The sequence below is a fragment of the Coregonus lavaretus genome, assembly GCF_964263955.1.
Source record: "Coregonus lavaretus genome assembly, chromosome: 32".
In the NCBI taxonomy this organism is placed as follows: Eukaryota; Metazoa; Chordata; class Actinopteri; order Salmoniformes; family Salmonidae; genus Coregonus; species Coregonus lavaretus.
In genome coordinates, this window is record NC_140019.1 from 36,752,965 (window position 1) to 36,779,236 (window position 26,272).

The 26,272-nt window shown below is 43.0% G+C and overlaps 1 protein-coding gene across 3 annotated transcripts in view; it reads right to left on the reverse strand.

Annotated features, from left to right (window-relative positions):
• The window catches only part of LOC311107940 (TNFAIP3-interacting protein 1-like), a 49,580-nt gene that overhangs the window by 8,249 nt on the left and 15,059 nt on the right, over positions 1 to 26,272 (reverse strand). For all 3 annotated transcript variants that reach the window (XM_084150565.1, XM_084150564.1, XM_084150563.1), the window contains exons 4-13: positions 23,050 to 23,144; positions 21,250 to 21,309; positions 19,883 to 20,083; positions 14,163 to 14,251; positions 13,604 to 13,760; positions 11,876 to 11,977; positions 11,527 to 11,592; positions 9,353 to 9,484; positions 5,946 to 6,074; positions 5,401 to 5,550 (exon numbers count right to left, since the gene is read on the reverse strand). In XM_084150565.1, the coding sequence (XP_084006691.1) occupies positions 5,401 to 5,550; positions 5,946 to 6,074; positions 9,353 to 9,484; positions 11,527 to 11,592; positions 11,876 to 11,977; positions 13,604 to 13,760; positions 14,163 to 14,251; positions 19,883 to 20,083; positions 21,250 to 21,309; positions 23,050 to 23,144 (1,181 nt within the window). The remainder of the gene's footprint in view (positions 1 to 5,400; positions 5,551 to 5,945; positions 6,075 to 9,352; positions 9,485 to 11,526; positions 11,593 to 11,875; positions 11,978 to 13,603; positions 13,761 to 14,162; positions 14,252 to 19,882; positions 20,084 to 21,249; positions 21,310 to 23,049; positions 23,145 to 26,272) is intronic.

Genomic DNA, 26,272 nt, shown 5'->3' on the forward strand with positions numbered 1-26,272 from the left:
ATAAGTTGGTGAGGGATTATGATTACCTCAGGTACTAAGTTGGTGAGGGATGATGATTATCTTGGGTAATAAGTTGGTGAGGGATGATGATTATCTCTGGTAATAAGTTGGTGAGGGATGATGATTATCTCTGGTAATAAGTTGGTGAGGGATGATGATTACCTCAGGTACTAAGTTGGTGAGGGATGATGATTATCTTGGGTAATAAGTTGGTGAGGGATGATGATTATCTCGGGTAATAAGTTGGTGAGGGATGATGATTATCTTGGGTAATAAGTTGGTGAGGGATGATGATTATCTTGGGTAATAAGTTGGTGAGGGATGATGATTATCTCTGGTAATAAGTTGGTGAGGGATGATGATTATCTCTGGTAATAAGTTGGTGAGGGATGATGATTATCTCGGGTAATACGTTGGTGAGGGATGATGATTATCTTGGGTAATAAGTTGGTGAGGGATGATGATTACCTCAGGTACTAAGTTGGTGAGGGATGATGATTATCTTGGGTAATAAGTTGGTGAGGGATGATGATTATCTCTGGTAATAAGTTGGTGAGGGATGATGATTATCTCTGGTAATAAGTTGGTGAGGGATGATGATTATCTTGGGTAATACGTTGGTGAGGGATGATGATTATCTTGGGTAATAAGTTGGTGAGGGATGATGATTACCTCAGGTACTAAGTTGGTGAGGGATGATGATTATCTTGGGTAATAAGTTGGTGAGGGATGATGATTATCTCTGGTAATAAGTTGGTGAGGGATGATGATTATCTCTGGTAATAAGTTGGTGAGGGATGATGATTATCTTGGGTAATAAGTTGGTGAGGGATGATTATTATCTTGGGTAATAAGTTGGTGAGGGATGATGATTATCTCTGGTAATAAGTTGGTGGGGGATGATGATTATCTTGGGTAATAAGTTGGTGAGGGATGATGATTATCTCTGGTAATAAGTTGGTGAGGGATGATGATTACCTCTGGTAATAAGTTGGTGAGGGATGATGATTACCTCGGGTAATAAGTTGGTGAGGGATGATGATTATCTTGGGTAATAAGTTGGTGAGGGATGATGATTATCTTGGGTAATAAGTTGGTGAGGGATGATGATTATCTCTGGTAATAAGTTGGTGAGGGATGATGATTACCTCGGGTACTAAGTTGGTGAGGGATTATGATTATCTTGGGTAATAAGTTGGTGAGGGATGATGATTATCTTGGGTAATAAGTTGGTGAGGGATTATGATTACCTCAGGTACTAAGTTGGTGAGGGATGATGATTATCTTGGGTAATAAGTTGGTGAGGGATGATGATTATCTCTGGTAATAAGTTGGTGAGGGATGATGATTACCTCGGGTAATAAGTTGGTGAGGGATGATGATTATCTTGGGTAATAAGTTGGTGAGGGATGATGATTATCTTGGGTAATAAGTTGGTGAGGGATGATGATTATCTCTGGTAATAAGTTGGTGAGGGATGATGATTACCTCGGGTACTAAGTTGGTGAGGGATTATGATTATCTTGGGTAATAAATTGGTGAGGGATGATGATTATCTTGGGTAATAAGTTGGTGAGGGATTATGATTACCTCAGGTACTAAGTTGGTGAGGGATGATGATTATCTTGGGTAATAAGTTGGTGAGGGATGATGATTATCTCTGGTAATAAGTTGGTGAGGGATGATGATTATCTCTGGTAATAAGTTGGTGAGGGATGATGATTACCTCAGGTACTAAGTTGGTGAGGGATGATGATTATCTTGGGTAATAAGTTGGTGAGGGATGATGATTATCTCGGGTAATAAGTTGGTGAGGGATGATGATTATCTTGGGTAATAAGTTGGTGAGGGATGATGATTATCTTGGGTAATAAGTTGGTGAGGGATGATGATTATCTCTGGTAATAAGTTGGTGAGGGATGATGATTACCTCGGGTACTAAGTTGGTGAGGGATGATGATTATCTTGGGTAATAAGTTGGTGAGGGATGATGATTATCTTGGGTAATAAGTTGGTGAGGGATGATGATTATCTCTGGTAATAAGTTGGTGAGGGATGATGATTACCTCGGGTACTAAGTTGGTGAGGGATTATGATTATCTTGGGTAATAAGTTGGTGAGGGATGATGATTACCTCAGGTACTAAGTTGGTGAGGGATGATGATTATCTCGGGTAATAAGTTGGTGAGTTCAACTTTTTTGCGGTAGACCTGGGACACCAGGTAGGTGAAATCAAATAAAATGGTATGTCACATGCGCCGAATACAACAGGTGTAGACCTTCCCATGAAATGCTTACTTACAAGCCCTTAACCAACAATGTAGTTAAGAAAATAGAGTTAAGAAAATATTTACTAAATAAACTAAAGTTTAAAAAACACAATAACGAGGCTACATACAGGGGGTACCGGTACAGAGTCAATGTGCGGGGGTACAGGTTAGTCCAGGTAATTTGTACATGTAGGTAGGTAGGGGTATAGTGACTATGCAGATATTGTAAATAGTCCAGGTGGCCATTTGATTAATTGTTCAGCAGTCTTCTGGCTTGGGGGTTGAAGCTGTTAAGGAGCCTTTTGGACCTAGACTTGGCACTCCGGTACTGCTTGCCGTGCGGTAGCAGAGAGAACAGTCTATGGTTTGGGTGACTGGAGTCTTTGACAATTGTTTGGGCTTTCCTCTGACACCGCCTAGTACAGTGAGGGAAAAAAGTATTTGATACTCTGCTGATTTTGTACGTTTGCCCACTGACAAAGACATGATCAGTCTATAATTTTAATGGTAGGTTTATTTGAACAGTGAGAGACAGAATAACAACAAAAAAATCCAGAAAAACGCATGTCAAAAATGTTATAAATTGATTTGCATTTTAATGAGGGAAATAAGTATTTGACCCCTCTGCAAAACATGACTTAGTACTTCGTGGCAAAACCCTTGTTGGCAATCACAGAGGTCAGACTTTCTTGTAGTTGGCCACCAGGTTTGCACACATCTCAGGAGGGATTTTGTCCCACTCCTCTTTGCAGATCTTCTCCAAGTCATTAAGGTTTCGAGGCTGACATTTGGCAACTCGAACCTTCAGCTCCCTCCACAGATTTTCTATGGGATTAAGGTCTGGAGACTGGCTAGGCCACTCCAGGACCTTAATATGCTTCTTCTTGAGCCACTCCTTTGTTGCCTTGGCCGTGTGTTTTGGGTCATTGTCATGCTGGAATACCTATCCACAACCCATTTTCAATGCCCTGGCTGAGGGAAGGAGGTTCTCACCCAAGATTTGACGGTACATGGCCCCGTCCATCGTCCCTTTGATGCGGTGAAGTTGTCCTGTCCCCTTAGCAGAAAAACACCCCCAAAGCATAATGTTTCCACCTCCATGTTTGACGGTGGGGATGGTGTTCTTGGGGTCATAGGCAGCATTCCTCCTCCTTCAAACACGGCGAGTTGAGTTGATGCCAAAGAGCTCGATTTTGGTCTCATCTGACCACAACACTTTCACCCAGTTCTCCTCTGAATCATTCAGATGTTCATTGGCAAGTTTCAGACGGGCCTGTATATGTGCTTTCTTGAGCAGGGGGAACTTGCGGGCGCTGCAGGATTTCAGTCCTTCACGGCGTAGTGTGTTACCAATTGTTTTCTTGGTGACTATGGTCCCAGCTGCCTTGAGATCATTGACAAGATCCTCCCGTGTAGTTCTGGGCTGATTACTCACCGTTCTCATGATCATTGCAACTCCACGAGGTGAGATCTTGCATGGAGCCCCAGGCCGAGGGAGATTGACAGGTCTTTTGTGTTTCTTCCATTTGCGAATAATCGCACCAACTGTTGTCACCTTCTCACCAAGCTGCTTGGCGATGGTCTTGTAGCCCATTCCAGCCTTGTGTAGGTCTACAATCTTGTCCCTGACATCCTTGGAGAGCTCTTTGGTCTTGGCCATGGTGGAGAGTTTGGAATCTGATTGATTGATTGCTTCTGTGGACAGGTGTCTTTTATACAGGTAACAAACTGAGATTAGGAGCACTCCCTTTAAGAGTGTGCTCCTAATCTCAGCTCGTTACCTGTATAAAAGACACCTGGGAGCCAGAAATCTTTCTGATTGAGAGGGGGTCAAATACTTATTTCCCTCATTAAAATGCAAATCAATTTATAACATTTTTGACATGCGTTTTTCTGGATTTTTTTGTTGTTATTCTGTCTCTCACTGTTCAAATAAACCTACCATTAAAATTATAGACTGATCATTTCTTTGTCAGTGGGCAAACATACAAAATCAGCAGGGGATCAAATACTTTTTTCCCTCACTGTATATAGGTCCTGGATGGCAGGAAGCTCGGCCCCAGTGATGTACTGGGCCGTACGCACTACCCTCTGTAGCACCTTACGGTCTGATGCCGAGCAGTTGCTATACCAGGCGGTGATGCAACTGGTCAGGATGCTCTCGATGGTGCATCTGTATAACTTTTTGAGGATCTGAGGACTCATGCCAAATCTTTTCAGTCTCCTGAGGGGGAATAGGCTTTGTCATGCCCTCTTCACGACTTTCTTGATAGTTTGGTTGGTGATGTGGACACCAAGGAACTTGAAGCTTTCGACACGCTCCACTAAAGCCCCGTTGATGTGAATGGGGGCGTGTTCGGCCCTCCTTTTCCTGTAGTCCATGATCAGCTCCTTTGTCTTGATCACGTTGAGGGAGAGGTTGTTGTCCTGGCACCACACTGCCAGGTCTCTGACCTCCTCCCTATCGGCTGTCTCATCGTTGTCGGTGATAAACCTACCACTGTTGTGTCGTCAGCAAACTTAATGGTGGTGTTGGATTTGTGCTTGGCCACGCAGTCACGGGTGAACAGGGAGTACAGGAGGGGACTGAGCACGCACCCCTGAGGGGACCCAGTGTTGAGGATCAGCGTGGCAGATGTGTTGTTGCCTACCCTTACCACCTCGGGGCAGCCCGTCAGGAAGTCCAGGATCCAGTTGCAGAGGGAGGCGTTTAGTCCCAGGGTCCTTAGCATAGTGATGAGCTTTGAGGGCACCATGGTGTTGAACGCTGAACTGTAGTCAATGAACAGCATTCTCACATAGGTGTTCCTCTTGTTCAGGTGTGAAAGGGCAGTGTGGAGTGCGAATTGGAGTGGGTATCCGGGATGATGGTGTTGATGTGAGCCATGACCAGCCTTTCAAAGCACTTCATGGCTGCCGACGTGAGTGCTTCGGGGCGGTAGTCATTTAGGCAGGTTACCTTCACGTTCTTGGGCACAAGGATTATGTTGGTCTGCTTGAAACATGTAGGTATTACAGACTCGGCCAGGGACAGGTTGGAAATGTCAGTGAAGACACTTGCCAGTTGATCCGCGAAATGTATCCAATCACTGAAATGGATCAATTAGCGCAGAAAGGGTGTCAGACTGACCTGTTCCTTTAACACTAATATCTGAGTGAGCAGCTCCTGGCTCCTCAAGTTACTAGGCCCTTCGCCGTGGTTACCGCTGGTGCCCTGGCCCGGTGGCTGCTGGGAGGAGGAGGAGGGGTGAGGGTGCAGGTTCAGGGCCTCCTCTAGAGCCTGAAGGGTGCCAGGGGGAGACAGAGTAAGTTAGATAACACACAGTATACACACACACACACAGTATACACACACAGTATACACACACACACACAGTATACACACACACACAGTATACACACACACAGTATACACACACACACAGTACACACACACACACACAGTACACACACACAGTGTATACACACACACAGTGTATACACACACACACAGTATACACACACACACAGTATACACACACACACAGTATACACACACACACAGTACACACACACACACACAGTACACACACACACAGTACACACACACACACACAGTACACACACACACAGTATACACACACACACACACACACACAGTATACACACACACACACACACACACACAGCACTGACCCTGTTGAGGCGCTGGATCTCCTTCTCCTGGTACCCTCTCTGTTTACTGAGGGGCAGCAGCTGATCCTGCAGGTAACGAACCTTCTGCTTCAACTCTGTGGTCTCAGAGTTCAGACACTCCTTCTCCCCCTGAAAATATTCATACAACATTGGCACAACATTACCACAACCTGCTTCAACTCCACTGTTTTCAGAGTTCATTCACAGTTTTAATCCAGACTGAAGGATGTTCCACACGTCAGAGACGTTCAGGTTAAAGTTCACCTGTTGGTACTCCAATGGTGACCTAACAATGACCTGGCATGTTTTTGCAAAAAAAGGTAAAATGTCACAGTAGCTGACGTTTTTTCTCAATACACTGCAGTATGTGTCACAGGGTTATAATAATAATAATAATAATAATAATAATAATAATAATAATAATAATAATAATAATAATAATAATAATAATAATATGCCATTTAGCAGACGCTTTTATCCAAAGCGACTTACAGTCATGTGTGCATACATTTTTTGTGTATGGGTGGTCCCGGGGATCGAACCCACTACCTTAGCGTTACAAGCGCCGTGCTCTACCAGCTGAGCTACAGAGGACCAGAGGGTTGATGTTTATATCAGTACAATGGGTTCAATGGAAAAAGATGGTGTCACAGGGTTGATGTATTTCTACTTTATCTTATGTCTCTCTCTTGCTCTGACTACCTCCATCACCCCCCATTCCCCCCCCCCCCTCTCCTCCATTCTCTCTTTGTGCATGGTGAAGTTATTAATTACACTTTGGATGGTGTATCAATACTCTTAGTCACTACAAAGATCGAGGCATCCTTCCCAACTCAGTTGCCGGAGAGGAAGGAAACCGCTCAGGGATTTCACCAAAACCAATGGTGACTTTAAAACAAACAGTCACAGAGTTTAATGGATACCATTCACAACAACAAAGATGAGCGATCACTTCTTCCTCTCTGACAAAACGGTTTCAACTCGCTATTTGCATTTAACATTCATTAATGCTTAGCAATCTTTAAGTCATACCACAGATTCTCAATTGGATTGAGGTCTGGGCTTTGACTAGGCCATTCCAAGACATTTAAATGTTTCCCCTTAAACCACTCGAGTGTTGCTTTAGCAGTATGCTTAGGGTCATTGTCCTGCTGGAAGGTGAACCTCCGTCCCAGTCTCAAATCTTTGGAAGAATGAAACAGGTTTCCCTCAAGAATTTCCCTGTATTTAGCGCCATCCATCATTCCTTCAATTCTGACCAGTTTCCAAGTCCCTGCCGATGAAAAACATCCCCACAGCATGATACTGCCACCACCATGCTTCACTGTGGGGATGGTGTTCTTGGGGTGATGAGAGGTGTTGGGTTTGCGCCAGACATAACGTTTTCCTTGATGGCCAAAAAGCTCAATTTTAGTCTCATCTGACCAGAGTACCTTCTTCCATGTGTTTGGGGAGTCTCCCACATGCCTTTTGGCGAACACCAAACGTGTTTGCTTATTTTTTTCTTTAAGCAATGGCTTTTTTCTGGCCACTCTTCCGTAAAGGCCAGCTCTGTGGAGTGTACGGCTTAAAGTGGTCCTATGGACAGATACTCCAATCTCCGCTGTGGAGCTTTGCAGCTCCTTCAGGGTTATCTTTGGTCTCTTTGTTGCCTCTCTGATTAATGCCCTCCTTGCCTGGTCCGTGAGTTTTGGTGGGCGGCCCTCTCTTGGCAGGTTTGTTGTGGTGCCATGTTCTTTCCATTTTTTTTATAATGGATTTAATGGTGCTCCGTGGGATGTTCAAAGTTTCAGATATTTGTTTATAACCCAACCCTGATCTGTACTTCTCCACAACTTTGTCCCTGACCTGTTTGGAGAGCTCCTTGGTCTTCATGGTGCCGCTTGCTTGGTGGTGCCCCTTGCTTAGTGGTGTTGCAGACTCTTGGGTCTTTCAGAATAGGTGTATATATACTGAGATCATGTGACAGATCATGTGATACTTTGATTGCACACAGGTGGACTTTATTTAACTAATTATGTGACTTCTGAAGGTAACTGGTTGCACCAGATCTCATTTAGGGGCTTCATAGCAAAGGGGGTGAATACATATGCACGCACCACTTTTACGTTATTTATTTTTTAGCATTTTTTGAAACAAGTTAAGTTTCATTTCACGTCACCAATTTGGACTATTTTGTGTATGTCCATTACATGAAATCCAAATAAAAATCACAGGTTGTAATGCAACAAAATAGGAAAAAGGCCAAGGGGGATGAAATAATAAAAAATAGAGATGAGTTTTAGGCCATATCGCCCAGCCCTAGGTAAAGTATACACCTGTTGTATTCGGTGCATGTACAAAATTTGATTTTGATCCCTCTCCCTCCCTATCCCCCACAGACAGGCCGGCCGGCCGGTAGGCTGGCAGGCAGACCGGCAGGCAGAGCGACCGGCAGGCAGGCAGAGCGACCGGCAGGCAGGCAGACTGGCAGGCAGAGCGACTGGCCGGTAGGCAGGCAGAGTGACCGACCGGCCGGCAGGCAGAACTGCAAGACCATCGTGTCCAATGGAGGTAAAAAATGCCTTTGGGTCGATTCGAAGCCGCCCCTATGACCCCCAATTAAGTCACTTCCTGTAATCGCAGAAAGCTGAAATTCGATATCCTGCAAGGCCAGACCAGGGGACAGTACAGCAGCTATTCTTTAAACCAAAAGTGATAACGAACAACAACCTGATTGGTGAAAGGACAGAACCACTGGAGCTAGTCACTTTACACATGATTCTGACAGACCAGGGGAGAACGACTGCCACCTCTCATTGAAGCCATGAACTTCAAGGCTACCCACGGTACTGCAGGCATAGTTTTCAGAAAACAGAACCCCCCATTATAGTGAATGGGAAAATGGCAATGTTCGATATTCATGGTCAATCTTGAGAGAGAATGAATCATGGTTTAAAAAAATATATAAAAAAGAATAACCGCACACAGAAGTTACAAGGATAATTCAGTTGCTACTGGCAGCCTGCAGTACCCCGGTTGGCCTTCATCTTAAGATACTCAATGAGAGGGGGCAGCACTGAGCTAGCCTGCAACGTCACTTTCTGGAGTAGCTTAATCTGTGCATGTTATGTCTACATACATCTATGACTTCCAACGCACTATTGAGTCCATTCATATACAGTCATTGTGACAAACCGACAGGTGAGAGATACTCAAATGGACCATGGCTATTCTGAGTGGGATGGGTTGGAGCAGTTGTCACACACGCTGACACGCAAGTGTTCATAGCAGTGAAGACTGCACACACCAACACACACAGCAAAAATGGTGTGTTTTGTATGTGTGTGTTGTGTATGTCGTTGGGTTTGTATACGTCTTGAGGACATTGATGGGTCTGTACTAGGTTTCTGTACGTTCGTTCTCACCTGGACATTCTCGATCTTGGACTTGGCAAGCAGCAGCTTCTTATCGTAGTCCCGCTGGCTGTGTTCTCGCTCCGCCTCCAGCTCCTGCACGGCCTTCTGGGAGTCCGCCAGCCGCTGACGCAGGTCTGTGATCTGATTTGAAGGGGGGGGGGGGGGCGGGGGGGGGGGTTCAAACTGTTTTAAAAACAGGGAGTATTGGTGTCTTTTCAATGAGACAAACAGGTTATCAGAATCATCATTTCATACAGAGTAGCAGAGAAACTAGCACCCAGTGAACTGGATCAGAGCAGTTGTACGCAGTTACACAGGGTTGTGTTTGCGTATAGACCCACAGACCCAGCCGAATGACGCAAACCATATGTTGAGCGGTTTGGGGGGGGGGGGGGGGTAGACTAAAAGGGTAATGTTCCCTCAAATTCTTCTAAGTGACTGAGCAAATTTCAGGTCTGCTGAGTGCAAACTTGAACGTTGTGAGAATTCTTTGAAACTTCCGGCACGTGTTTACTGTGAACACTGAGGCTGTACCCTCTCTAAGTTAGTTATAACTAGTGTTGCATGGTATACTGGTAAATGATACCAACATTTTAGAACACCGTTTCATATGATACCACCATCTTTCTTTTAAAAGAAAAAAATATATATACTTTTCACCCCTTTTTCTCCCCAATTTCATGAGATCCAAATTGGTAGTTACAGTCTTGTCCCGTCGCTGCAACTCCCGTACGGACTAAAAACCTGTTTTTGCTTTGTCATTATGAGAAAGTGTGTGTAGATTGATGAGGAAAAAATATAAATCAATTTTAGAATAAAAGTAAAGGGGTCTGAAAACTTTCCGAATGCACTGGTTATGTACACACTGCATAGTAAACAAGACTGCACCTTTCCCATCAGGTTACTATGTGTGTTTCCCATCAGGTTACTATGTGTGTTTCCCATCAGGTTACTATGTGTGTTTCCCATCAGGTTACTATGTGTGTTTCCCATCAGGTTACTATGTGTGTTTCCCATCAGGTTACTATGTGTGTTTCCCATCAGGTTACTATGTGTGTTTCCCATCAGGTTACTATGTGTGTTTCCCATCAGGTTACTATGTGTGTTTCCCATCAGGTTACTATGTGTGTTTCCCATCAGGTTACTATGTGTGTTTCCCATCAGGTTACTATGTGTGTTTCCCATCAGGTTACTATGTGTGTTTCCCATCAGGTTCCTATGTGTGTTTCCCATCAGGTTCCTATGTGTGTTTCCCATCAGGTTACTATGTGTTTCCCATCAGGTTACTATGTGTGTTTCCCATCAGGTTACTATGTGTGTTTCCCATCAGGTTACTATATGTGTTTCCCATCAGGTTACTATGTGTTTCCCATCAGGTTACTATGTGTGTTTCCCATCAGGTTACTATGTGTGTTTCCCATCAGGTTACTATGTGTTTCCCATCAGGTTACTATGTGTGTTTCCCATCAGGTTACTATGTGTTTCCCATCAGGTTACTATGTGTGTTTCCCATCAGGTTACTATGTGTGTTTCCCATCAGGTTACTATGTGTTTCCCATCAGGTTACTATGTGTGTTTCCCATCAGGTTACTATGTGTGTTTCCCATCAGGTTACTATGTGTTTCCCATCAGGTTACTATGTGTTTCCCATCAGGTTACTATGTGTGTTTCCCATCAGGTTACTATGTGTGTTTCCCATCAGGTTACTATGTGTGTTTCCCATCAGGTTACTATGTGTTTCCCATCAGGTTACTATGTGTTTCCCATCAGGTTACTATGTGTTTCCCATCAGGTTACTATGTGTTTCCCATCAGGTTACTATGCGTGTTTCCCATCAGGTTACTATGTGTTTCCCATCAGGTTACTATGTGTTTCCCATCAGGTTACTATGCGTGTTTCCCATCAGGTTACTATGTGTGTTTCCCATCAGGTTACTATGTGTTTCCCATCAGGTTACTATGTGTGTTTCCCATCAGGTTACTATGTGTTTCCCATCAGGTTACTATGTCTGTTTCCCATCAGGTTACTATGTGTTTCCCATCAGGTTACTATGTGTGTTTTCAGATAATCTCTTCTGTATTATGTATTCCAGATGTAGTTTGTGCAGCAAAGCTGTTTACTACGAGGTGGTGTGAGTGTGTGTGTGTGTGTGAGAGAGAGTGAGTGAGCGTGAGATAACATACCTTCTGTTCAAACTGGGACTTCATAGAGTTCCACTGGACATCCCACTGCTTGTTCACGTCCAGAACCTGTCATCATCATCATCATCATCATCATCATCATCATCATCACAACAGAAATATAACTGAAAACAACACATCATACACACGAAAACAGGACACCTAATCAAGCGTGCATCCCAAATGGCACCCTATTTCATATATAGGGCACTACTATGGACCCTGGTGAAAAGTAGTGCACTATAAAAAGAGAATAGGGTGTAATTTGAGCCGCACGCACACATTTTTCACAAAGACCTTTCCATATGTAAAAGAGGACACCTGATGTAACGTTGAGAGCAGAGGGACTCACGTCTTTCCTCTGCTTCTCTAGAAGCTTGATCTTCTTCTCGTATGCCTCTGGGTCACAGGGCTTGGCCGGGGCTTTCTCCTTCTCTGGGGCTTTCCCACTCAGCTGTAGGACAGGGATATAAAACATGATGATTCTTAAAAAAGGAATAATCCACTTAAAACTATTTTTGGAGGGTCTTTTTTCCTCCATAGTCCACTGTTGGTACAGTCCCAAAATGTTTATTTAATGTCAGCAATCACATTGTCATGATGTAAGACCTTGAAAAAGCAAATGGTCACTTGTCACATCGTCACAATGATGCATTTTGCACTACATTCATTTTTCAGCTTCATTCATAGAGACAGGGATATGAAACATGATGATTCTGAGCCCACTCTGCAACAGGACAGGGATATGAAACATGATGATTCTGAGCCCACTCTACAACAGGACAGGGATATGAAACATGAGGATTCTGAGCCCACTCTGCAACAGGACAGGGATATGAAACATGATGATTCTGAGCCCACTCTGCAACAGGACAGGGATATGAAACATGATGATTCTGAGCCCACTCTGCAACAGGACAGGGATATGAAACATGATGATTCTGAGCCCACTCTGCAACAGGACAGGGATATGAAACATGATGATTCTGAGCCCACTCTACAACAGGACAGGGATATGAAACATGATGATTCTGAGCCCACTCTGCAACAGGACAGGGATATGAAACATGATGATTCTGAGCCCACTCTGCAACAGGACAGGGATATGAAACATGATGATTCTGAGCCCACTCTGCAACAGGACAGGGATATGAAACATGATGATTCTGAGCCCACTCTGCAACAGGACAGGGATATGAAACATGATGATTCTGAGCCCACTCTGCAACAGGACAGGGATATGAAACATGATGATTCTGAGCCCACTCTGCAACAGGACAGGGATATGAAACATGATGATTCTGAGCCCACTCTGCAACAGGACAGGGATATGAAACATGATGATTCTGAGCCCACTCTGCAACAGGACAGGGATATGAAACATGATGATTCTGAGCCCACTCTGCAACAGGACAGGGATATGAAACATGATGATTCTGAGCCCACTCTGCAACAGGACAGGGATATGAAACATGATGATTCTGAGCCCACTCTGCAACAGGACAGGGATATGAAACATGATGATTCTGAGCCCACTCTGCAACAGGACAGGGATATGAAACATGATGATTCTGAGCCCACTCTGCAACAGGACAGGGATATGAAACATTGCTCTTAAATTCCCCGCACTGGTACAGATCACCATTTATACAAATAGTGTATAAAACAAAAACAATTTTTTTTAAGCATTTGCACGACAGACCTGGGAAGTCTCTCACAGACATTCTACACTGACCGAAAATCACACACCAACATTACAGTAATACTTGGAAGTACTGCAGCGTGTTATGAAATGAGGAAGTCAGTCACATCCTCAAACTGTACATTAGGATGTGACATCAGACACGCTAACTATACCACTACTGTGATGCCTGGCAATGATCTGGCTCATCCTGACAATACACAATACGGAAACAAGGGTATTTACTGTAACAGCGCACACACACACACGTCCCTAAATGATGCTGTGGCTTCCTAGACATCAATGCTGATCATTTCCCCCTTTCTCTCTCTCCCAGCTTTTAAATCCTCTGAACCAGACAGGTGCCATCCCATCCATTCTGGAGCAGGATTTGCATACCTTCTGTGGTGTGCTGACCTCCATCTTGGATCTAACGCTGGCAGTTTCCTCTTTCACCACATCTTCTTTGGCTTCTGGCTGACCCTCGCTCTCCGTTGCAGTATCTCCTCCTCCCGTTACCAGCTCTTTCAGCTTCAGGTTCTCCTGTCTGCAGTGACTAGAGAGTGAAAGCAGGGTTAGTGTTACTATGCAGTTACAGGGACTTTATCCCAGTGTTTAGTAGAGTAATGTGTAGCTTGTCAGAGCCATAGATATCCGCTGGGAACACCCTACTGAGGTAGGGAGAATATTAGGGCAATTCCAGAATCATCAAAAAACTTTGGCCAACTGTCACTTCACTTGAAGCTCTGTAGTTGCTGGACAGAGAATCATCTTGAAAAAGAAAAGTGAAAGTCTACTCATCGCCTTTATTTAAGCTCAATAAACTCGAACAAAGTCCTAAACTTGACTTGGGAGCAGAAAACAGTATAAAGTCAACATTCAGTTTAAATTCACAATAATAAACTCACACTCCCCCTCTCCCCTGGGGAGCTGAAAGTCTAATTGAAAAAAAACTCACCGCAGCAGTTCTCTGTTTCTGTACTGAAGGTCCTCCTCCATCTTCTCTCTCAGCTCATTGTTCTCCTGTCTGAGCTGTTCACACAGAGTCTAGACAAACAGAGGGACAAGCATTAGTAAGACAGCACTCTCCTCCTGTACCAAGACACACACCTCCACCCTGGCCGAGGCAGACCCGTTTGGTTCCCCCTCTTCCTTCCCCATCAGATTCCATCACAACCACCGTTATCGTGGGGAGCTCGATGGTGTGAGATTTTGGCCTGCCTACGGCCTGTGGGCCGACCAAGATCCACTGTCGCCCAGGCGCCTGTGTCGGAGACATCAATTCCCTCCTGCCCACAGCCCTAGCCAACTACTCTAACATTGGCACCATAGTCACTCACGTTGGCTTTAATGACATTCGCTTTCGGCAATCTGAGGAACTTAAGAAGGACTACAACACTCTCTTGAACACAGGGAAGAGAATAATCATCAGAAGAGACCTGCTTGGGCCAAGAAACACGAGCAATGGGACATTAGACCGGTGGAAATCTGTCCTTTGGTCTGGAGTCCAAATTGGAGATCTTTGGTTCCAACCGCTGTGTCTTTGTGAGACGCGGTGTGGGTGAACGGATCATCTCTGCATGTGTATTTCACACCGTAAAGCATGGAGGAGGTGGTATTATGGTGTGGGGGTGCTTTGCTGGTGATACGGTCTGTGATTTATTTAAAATTCAAAAGGCACACTTTACCAGCATGGCTACCACAGCATTCTGCAGCGATACGCCATCCCATTTGGTTTGGGCTTAGTGGGACTATCATTTGTTTTTCAACAGGACAATGACCCAACACACCTCCAGGCTGTGTAAGGGCTATTTTACCAAGAAGGAGAGTGATGGAGTGCTGCATCAGATGACCTGGGCTCCACAATTCCCCGACCTCAACTCAATTGAGATGGTTTGGGATGAGTTGGACCGCAGAGTGAAGGAAAAGCAGCCAACAAGTGCTCAGCATATGTGGGAACTCCTTCAAGACTATTGGAAAAGCATTCCAGGTGAAGCTGGTTGAGAGAATGCCAAGAGTGTGCAAAGCTGTCATCAAGGCAAAGGGTGGCTATTTGAAGAATCTCAAATAACATATTTTGATTTGTTTAACACTTTTTTGGTTACTACATGATTCCATATGTGTTATTTCATAGTTTTGATGTCTTCACTATTATTCTACAATGTAAAAAAAATAGTAAAAAGAAAAGAAAAACCCTTGAATGAGTAGGTGTTCTAAAAAGGTGTGTCCAAACGTTTAACTGGAAGTGTATGAAATTGCTTTATCCAGTTACTGATAGGCATGCACTCATCAAGAAACTGACTGTTAGAGCTGCCAAATCCCCATGGATAGATGAATTGAAAAACTGTATGGCTGAGAGAGATGCGGCAAAGGGACTAGCAAATAAGTCTGACAACACAGCAGACTGGCAAACATACAGTCAATTTAGAAATCACGTAACTAAACAAAAATAAGAAACTATACTGTAGAACAGGGGTGTCAAACGTCCAGCCTGCGGGCCGGATCAGGCCCGCAAACGGGTTTAATCCGGCCCGCGAGATAATAAAAAAAAAAAAAAATTTGGTAAAGTATAAAAATGCGCTGCAATTTTTCTATATAATAAGCTGCTGTTCCAATTGCGTCCACTGGATGGCGCAATAGCAATTGTGTTAAGCAAGCAAACTGTTTATACCGGGGCAGAGCAAGTAGGTCAAGCACGTGCAGCCAATGAGCTACTTTGTTTTGCCCGCAATATTTATTACGGCTTCTACTTTTAACATTATGTGCTTTGGCACCCTCATTGCCCCAATATGTCTCTGTCAAAAAAGAGAAAAGTGGACGCAGAGTGCAGAGTGTTCCAAGAAAAATGGTCATCCTATTTATTCCCTGAATTGAATGGGAAAGCTGTATGTTTGGTGTGTTCAGAGCATGTTGCAGTGCTGAAAGAATATAACCTTCGTCGCCACTATGTGAGTCTTCATGCCGACAAATATGACAACTTTCAAGGACAGCGGAGATGAGAGAAGGTGAATGAACTGTTGGCGGGTCTGAAGAAACAGCAGCATGTGTTTACTCACAGCCGAGACATCAGTTACGCTGCAGTGAAAGCTAGCTACCTCATTGCTAATGAAATCGCAGTGGCTTCAAAACCATTTAGTGAGGGTGAATTTGTAAAAACATGCATGATGAAGGCAGCGGAGATTGTGTGCCCTGAAAAGCGGCAGGCTTTTGCAAATATCAGCCTGACAAGAAACACAGTTGCAGACAGGATTTCTGATCTTTCAGTGGATTTGGACAGCCAGTTGAAGCAAAAAGTAAAGTCATTTATTGCGTTTTCGGTTGCAATTGATGAAAGCACGGACATTACAGATGTTGCACAACTGGCCATTTTCATCCGCGGAGTTGATGACACATTGACCGTCACCGAGGAGTTCGTGGAGTTGGTGCCGATGACAGATACAACGACAGCAGCTGATATTTTTACCGCACTTGTCGGCGCGCTGGACAGGGTCTGAGTGGACTGGTCCCGCGCTGTCAGCCTGGCTACAGATGGTGCGCCCTCAATGATCGGGAAAAAAAGCAGGCGTTGTGACAAAGTTCAGAGAGAAAGTGCAATCTGCAAATGGAGGACGTGATTTTTTGACTTTTCACTGTATTTTGCACCAGGAGGCTTTGTGTTGCAAGTCATTAAAGATGGATAACGTCATGAAGGTGGTCATCCAAACTGTTAATTTCATCCGATCCAGAAGCCTGAATCACCGTCAGTTTGACAGCCTTCTCAGAGAGAAAGACCACATCTATGGCCTGCCATACCACACTGAGGTAAGATGGTTAAGCCGAGGTGCTGTGCTGAGGCGTTTCTTTGATTTACGAGAAGAAATTGAACAGTTCATGGAAGAAAAGGGCAAACCAGTGTTAGAATTTCATTCCGCAGAATGGATGCAGGACCTTGCATTTATGGTGGATGTTACAGAGCACCTGAATAACTTGAACAAACAGCTGCAAGGGCGCAACAAAGTTGTCACGCAGTATTATGACAGCATACGTTCTTTCAAGTTGAAGCTGTCATTGTGGGAGACGCAACTTGCCGGTGGTGATGCAGCTCACTTCCCCTGTCTGAAAAATGTGTGCGCGACCCAACATGTGGCAGACATGAAGCGGTTCAAAGATAAAATAACGGGACTGTTACGGGAGTTTGAGCAAGCTTTCAGATTTATGTTTATATGTTTTTATGTTGATGTGCTATTGTTTTTAATTGATTTTATTTGTATATTTAACCTATTCTTGACTCTGTGGTTCTTGCACTTGTTTGGGGAACAGGATTTCATTATTTTTATCTACATTTCTGCCTGAGAAATGACACCCTGATATAGTTCTGTGATCTGTGATATACTTCTGTGAATCACTGAGGCATTGTGTGTTTTTTGTCCTCAGAACATTCAAATAACTTGAGGTGTTTTATGATTAATAGTGATGTTGTGCTTTTGGACACTGTCCTCAGGCTCCAGCTTTATGTTTATATGTTTTTATGTTGATGTGCTATTGTTTTTAATTGTTTTTATTTTATTTGTATATTTAACCTATTCTTGACTCTGTGGTTCTTGCACTTGTTTGGGGAACAGGATTTCATTATTTTTATCTACATTTCTGCCTGAGAAATGAAACCCGGATATAGTTCTGTGATCTGTGAAACAGTTCTGTTAATCACTGAGGCATTGTGTGTTTGTGTGTTCTTTTTCTTTAGAATTTTCAAATAAACTTGACGTGTTTTATGATTAATAGTGATGTTGTGCTTGTACTATTTTGGACACACTGTCCTCAGGCTCCAGCTTTATGTTGTATGTTGATCGTATTAAAACAAAGAAAACAATCTGAAGTTGTTGTTTTTAAGTTATATATACACCATGATTTTTCCGGTCCGGCCCACTTGGGAATAGATTTTCCTCCATGTGGCCCCTGAGCTAAAATGAGTTTGACACCCCTGCTGTAGAACAAAGATACATTATAAAGGATGGGAAAAGATCTGGAGTACCTTAAATACAATTTTAGGCAAAAAAGCGAACTCAGCTCCATCCTTCATTGAGGCAGATGGCCTGTTCGTAACAAAACCCTTTGATATTGCCAACCCCTTGAATACATTTTTTGTTGACAACATTAGAAAACTTAGGCATGACATGCAGACAACAAAATGCTGAGCCTTCATATTAATGCATAAATGTACCAAATAATGAAAAGACAAGCACTGTCATTTTGAGTTCCACAAAGTTGGTGTGGAAGGGCGGAAAAAACTGTTGCCATCTATAAAATCAGAACAAGCCACCTGGTACCCGACAACCTTTAAATAATAATTTAAATACATTTAAATAAATGTAAATTGCTGAAGTTGGTGGCGGAACACGTTTCTCCTGTTTGCCACATCTTCAATGTAAGCCTAGAAGACAGAGTGCCCCCTCAGGCCTGGAGGGAGGCGAAGGTCATTCCACTGCACAAGAATAACAAAGCTCCCTTTAAATGGTTCAAACAGCCGACCAAATCAACCTGTTAACAAGTGCTTAGCAAACCTGTGGGAAAAAAATAGTGTTTGACATATACATTTACATTTTAGTCATTTAGCAGACGCCAACATTGACCAAATACACATTTTATTTTACAGAAAACAAATTAACCTACTTTCAGCATGCTTATAGGGAACGGCACTCAACATGCTCAGCACCGACACAAATTACTGATGATTGGCTGAAAGAAATTGATAAAGAAGATTTACATCCTCTGCCTTATTATGGATTACCCATCTAATGGAACACAGATTTCTGTTTTTATTAATGACCTTCCACTGACCTTGAATAAAGCCTGTGTGTCTATGTACGCTGACGACTCAACCGTATACACGTCAGCTACAACAGTAAAATAAATAAATAACACCCTTAACATAGAGCTCCAGTCAGGTTTTAGAATGGGTAACTAGCAATAGGCTGGTGCTAAATCTCTCAAAAACTAAAAGTATCATTTTTGGGGACAAATCACTCGCTCAACCTTAAAACCTCATCTAGATCTATTACTGAATAATGTGGCTTTTGAGCAAGTTGAGGAGACTAAACTGCTGGGTGTAACCCTAGATAGCAAGCTGTCCTGGTCAAAACAGACTCAATGGTTGCTAAAATGGGAAGAGGTCTGTCCATGATAAGGCATTGCTCTGCTTTCCTGACATCTAAAAATCAACCAAGCAGGTCCTACAGGCCCTAGTTTTGTCGCACCTGGACTAGGGCTGTTGCGGTGACCGTATTACCGACACACCGGCGGTCCCGAGTCATGAAGGCAGTCAAATTCCACGTGACCGTTTAGTCACGGTAATTAGGCTTCTCCAAGTTCTGATGCCGCTGATGGTCATTAGCAGCCTACCAAACTCGCTAACTGCCTGGTACTCAGCACTCTATTGTCCCTCTAATCACTCTGACATCAATGCAAATGTTATCGAAAAACAAATCAAACACTTCATGAGAGCCCATGAGCACGTTGCGCAACATTTCTATAGGCTGTGCAATTGCGTGACAAAACAGAGTTGATGGCCTCTTAAAAAGAGGAGGATCCCATCAGCTTTCTATAGGCTAGGCCTACTATATTTATTTCTCTACTTCTCTGCCTGCCTATCCATTTGTCTACCCGTCTGTCTCCCAACCTGCCCCTCTCCCTGTCAGTTACCTGTAGGAGGGACGTCCTCTGCTCGTTCTTCTGGACCTTGGAGGAGAGGTGGTGGAACTCGACGGCCATGCGTCCCAGGTGGGCTAGGAGTTGGTTGGGGTTGGACTCCTCAGCAAAGATACTGAAGGAGCCTTCTAGACGCTGCAGCTGGCTGGCTAACTCCTGGTTCTCCGGAGGCAGCTGCCCTGCTCCCGTACCAGTCTGGAGATCAAATCAAACTTTTTATATAGCACATATCTATATAGCACATATCTATATAGCACATATCTATATAGCACATATCTATATAGCACTTTAAAACAATACATTTCTAGACAAATATGAAACTAAGATAGCTCAAGGAAGAGAGTTAAACAATAGTAAAACAGAGGACCTGAGATGGACACCAGGGAGACTCAGTCAGACCCTCTGTACCACCATACTGACTGGACAGGACACTAATCAAGGAATGTCAAAACACCACATAGATTTCTCTCTCTCTCTCTCTCCAGTCTCGTGGATACTGGATGTATAAAAATAAGGAAAAGTCCTATCTGAATCATACAGCCTGTAGATAGATATACTGACACACAAGAGAGACAGTCCCTCTGTGTCGTATTGACTGGTCATGTAAGTAATGCTCCATATCCTATATGCAATGCAGTCCTATACATTTCCTGCAATACTGTACAACAAAGCAAAACTCCATTAAGATTGGAGTCAGAGATGCTGAAGCGTTCATAAAGAAGCTCCGTTTATAGACTTGAGGAAATGTGTCAGTTTTCCTATACTTTGGGTGATGACGTGTATATCAGTGACGGTCATTATGCCATGTGACTCAATACCATATCTGGCTGGAATATTCTGTGACTGTGATATTCTTCCCCGTCAGGCATTCCCTAACAGCAGGTGTGTGTGAGTGTGAGAGTGTGTGTGTGTGTGTGTGTGTGTGTGTGTGGTCAGTAATAAATCGTGGCCATTCCCTGTGCTGACTCATGTTGAACTACCAGTATTGAGTTAGAGGTTGACTCACTAGAGAAGAGAGACAGAAGTTCCTGATATGGGAGAAATGACCAGAGAGACCAGAGAGCTAAGGAAATGAAACTTGAGGAGCTGCTTTCAAGCTCTTAGATTCATCACCAGGTATGACATGTTCAATGTTCAGTGTTTTAACTGTGTTGACCAGAAGTTATGACACACACACACACACACACACTGTACAATCTTGCTGAAGTTGATCTATCTAGACACAAACAGATGCACCGAGTGGTCCTGAATGTAGGTCGACTAACCTGAACCAAATTACATAAAGAACCTGGATTGTTTCCAAACATCTCATTTGAGTCGCGTTATTGTTAACTAGCCCCCGTGTGAAAATTGGTACTTACCGTCTGGGTATCGGAGGTCCTCTCCTCCATGTTCACCACCTCAAACTCTGACAGACCTTCCTACAAGCACCAAACAGGACAATGACAAACTGTAATAGATCCAGACTGAACGGTGTTAAAGGGATAGTTCTGGTTATGAGAGTCCGATGAACTTGTGGATGTCATTTTTATGTCTCTGCGTCCAGTAAGAAGGAAGTTAAAGGTAGTTTCCAGAGCCAATGCTAACTAGCGTTAGCGCAATGACTGGAAGTCTATGAGAACAGCTAGCATGCTACACTAACACTAGTTAGCAATTTCCTTCAAACTACACGCAGAGAGATAAAAACGGTATCCACGATTTCACCGGACTCTGGGGAAGTAGAAAAAGGTCTTCATGGCCAAACCCCCAACTAACCCTTTAACACTAGAACAGATAAAGCAGTAATTTAGACTGCTCATTAATTTTATTTATTTCTCTGCCATTTTGTAAGTCATGCCCTCCTCTGTCCTTGACTTTTCCTAAATAAGTCTACAACACACTGTCGGTGTTAGAATCTTAATATCACAAACAGAACTAGAGTTATAAGCCGTTTTAGGAGGGCATGTCATTTTATGAATGGTTTTCCCCGTTGCCACTACTTCTCCCAACAGAAGGGCCAACTCCCCTCCTTCGCCCAACATTAGGGCCAACTCCCCTCCTTCTCCCAACAGAAGGGCCAACTCCCCCCCTTCTCCCAACAGTAGGGCCTGCTCCCCCCCTTCTCCCAACAGAAGGGCCAACTCCCCTCCTTCTCCCAACAGTAGGGCCAACTCCCCTCCTTCTCCCAACAGTAGGGCCAACTCCCCTCCTTCTTCCGACAGTTGAAAGTGCAGTGCCCAGCTGGTCCCGTGTAGCTCAGTCGGTAGAGCATGGCGTTTGGAACGCCAGGGTTGCGGGTTCGATTCCCACGGGGGACCAGTATATGATCTCACTACTGTAAGTGGCTCTGGATAAGAGCGTCTGCTAAATGACTAACGTGGAAATGTAAATCATCTGAACGTGCGTTTTGACCGTGCACCTTGGTGGTTGGGGTATTTATTTTATCATTATAAAAAAAGAAGCTGTTACCGTGTTCCAACACATATGCTTTCTGTTTCATAGTTGTAACAAAAAAGGCACTCCACTAATAAAATATATTCAACACTTGAATTTGTGTTTTTCCCCATATAGCCTACAGTAACAAACTAATGAAAATGCATTTGTGTTATTAAAAAAGAAAATCGTATTCTAAATGTTACCTATCACCTTCATGAAGACAACTAAATTATTATTTTAGGGATAGCATATATGAAATGTATTAAATTACACTGTTTGAATGTTGCAGTCAGAATGAAGGAGGAGTCCCTCAAGGCCCAGCCGTTCTAGCGTTAAGTAAAATAATAGGACTATTTAGTCAACCAATACGGCACCGGGGTTTGACACTTGTGGCTACAAGGTACTGAACGTAAGTGAACCGTTAAATGAAACTACTTTCAGTTAGCCTTTGCTGGAAGCCATAAACCAGTTGAGAAAGACATAAAAGCACAATACCACCTGACATGTAAATGTTGTGTTTCAGATGTAGGCTGATGAGGTTGTAGGCTGATGAGGATGTAGGCTGATGAGGTTGTAGGCTGATGAGGTTGTAGGCTGATGAGGTTGTAGGCTGATGAGGTTGTACTTAAAGTTCTGGGCTGCTCAGCCTGATCAGTAATTTCTGTTTACCTACGCTGGACTGCTCAGCCTGTTATCTATCAAATATAAAGTACTCTGTAGCTATAAAGTTATATCTGTTTACTTACGCTGGGCTGCTCATGATGTAGGGCCTTCCCCGTTGAGAAACACGGCCGACTCTCTCTCTGGTCCATACTGGGCTGGCGGTGAAGCTTCCCCTGACCTGAAACAGTCAGGAGTCATCATACAGTTATATGGTCATTATATAGTCACAGCACAGTTATAGGGTCATTATATAGTCACAGCACTGCTATAGGGTCATTATATAGTCACAGCACAGTTATAGGGTCATTATATAGTCATGATACTGCTATAGGGTCATTATATAGTCACAGCACAGTTATAGGGTCATTATATAGTCACAGCACAGTTATAGGGTCATTATATAGTCACAGCACGGCTATAGGGTCATTATATAGTCGTGATACTGTTATAGGGTCATTATATAGTCACAGCACAGTTATAGGGTCATTATATAGTCACAGCACAGTTATAGGGTCATTATATAGTCACAGCACGGCTATAGGGTCATTATATAGTCATGATACTGTTATAGGGTCATTATATAGTCACCGCACTGTTATTGGGTCATTATATAGTCACAGCACTGCTATAGGGTCATTATATAGTCACATCACTGTTATAGGGTCATTATATAGTCACAGCACTATTATAGGGTCATTATATAGTCACCGCACTGTTATTGGGTCATTATATAGTCACAGCACTGCTATAGGGTCATTATATAGTCACAGCACTATTATAGGGTCATTATATAGTCACAGCACTATTATAGGGTCATTATATAGTCACAGCACTGTTATAGGGTCATTATATAGTCACAGCACTGTTATAGGGTCATTATATAGTCACAGCACTGTTATAGGGTCATTATATAGTCACATCACTGTTATAGGGTCATTATATAGTCACAGCACTATTATAGGGTCATTATATAGTCACAACACTGTTATAGGGTCATTATATAGTCACAGCACGGCTATAGGGTCATTATATAGTCACAGCACTGTTATAGGGTCATTATATAGTCACAGCACGGCTATAGGGTCATTATATAGTCACAGCACTGTCATAGGGTCATTATATAGCCACAGCACTGCTATAGGGTCATTATATAGTCACAGCACTGCTATAGGGTCATTATATAGTCACAGCACTGTTATAGGGTCATTATATAGTCACATCACTGTTATAGGGTCATTATATAGTCATGATACTGTTATAGGGTCATTATATAGCCATTATACTGTTATAGGTTCATTATATAGTCACAGAACGGCTATAGGGTCATTATATAGTCACCGCACTGTTATTGGGTCATTATATAGTCACAGCACTGCTATAGGGTCATTATATAGTCACATTACTGTTATAGGGTCATTATATAGTCACAGCACTATTATAGGGTCATTATATAGTCACCGCACTGTTATTGGGTCATTACATAGTCACAGCACTGCTATAGGGTCATTATATAGTCACAGCACTGTTATAGGGTCATTATATAGTCACAGCACGGCTATAGGGTCATTATATAGTCACAGCACTGTTATAGGGTCATTATATAGTCACAGCACTGTTATAGGGTCATTATATAGTCACAGCACTGTTATAGGGTCATTATATAGTCACAGCACTGTTATAGGGTCATTATATAGTCACAGAACGGTTATAGGGTCATTATATAGTCACAGCACTGCTATAGGGTCAATATATAGTCATGGTACTGTTATAGGGTCATTATATAGTCACAGCACTGTTATAGGGTCATTATATAGTCACAGCACTGTTATAGGGTCATTATATAGTCACAGAACGGTTATAGGGTCATTATATAGTCACAGCACTGCTATAGGGTCATTATATAGTCAAGATACTGCTATAGGGTCATTATATAGTCACAGCACTGTTATAGGGTCATTATATAGTCACAGCACTGTTATAGGGTCATTATATAGTCACAGCACTGTTATAGGGTCATTATATAGTCATGATACTGTTATAGGGTCATTAAATAGTCACAGCACTGTTATAGGGTCATTATATAGTCACCGCACTGTTATAGGGTCATTATATAGTCACAGCACTGTTATAGGGTCATTATATAGTCACAGCACTGTTATAGGGTCATTATATAGTCACAGCACTGTTATAGGGTCATTATATAGTCACAGCACTGTTATAGGGTCATTATATAGTCACAGCACTGTTATAGGGTCATTATATAGTCACAGCACTGTTATAGGGTCATTATATAGTCACGATACTGTTATAGGGTCATTATATAGTCACGATACTGTTATAGGGTCATTATATAGTCACAGCACTGCTATAGGGTCATTATATAGTCACAGCACTGTTATAGGGTCATTATATAGTCACAGCACTGTTATAGGGTCATTATATAGTCACAGCACTATTATAGGGTCATTATATAGTCACAGCACTGCTATAGGGTCATTATATAGTCACAGCACTGTTATAGGGTCATTATATAGTCACGATACTGTTATAGGGTCATTATATAGTCACGATACTGTTATAGGGTCATTATATAGTCACGATACTGTTATAGGGTCATTATATAGTCACGATACTGTTATAGGGTCATTATATAGTCACAGCACTGTTATAGGGTCATTATATAGTCACAGCACTGCTATAGGGTCATTATATAGTCACAGCACTGTTATAGGGTCATTATATAGTCACAGCACTGTTATAGGGTCATTATATAATCATGATACTGTTATAGGGTCATTATATAGTCACAGCACTGCTATAGGGTCATTATATAGTCACAGCACTGTTATAGGGTCATTATATAATCATGATACTGTTATAGGGTCATTATATAGTCATGATACTGTTATAGGGTCATTATATAGTCACGATACTGTTATAGGGTCATTATATAGTCACAGCACGGTTATAGGGTCATTATATAGTCACAGCACTGTTATAAGGTCATTATATAGTCACAGCACTGTTATAGGGTCATTAAATAGTCACAGCACTGTTATAGGGTCATTATATAGGTCACAGCACTGTTATAGGGTCATTATATAGCTATATAATGACCCTATAACATATAGCCTCCTGAGTGGCGCAGTGGTCTAAGGCACTGCATCGCAGTGCTAACTGTGCCACTAGAGATCCTGGTTCGAATCCAGGCTCTGTCGCCGCCGGCCGCGACCGGGAGACTCATGGGCGGCGCACAATTGGCCCAGCGTCGTCCAGGGTAGGGGAGGGAATGGCCGGCAGGGATGT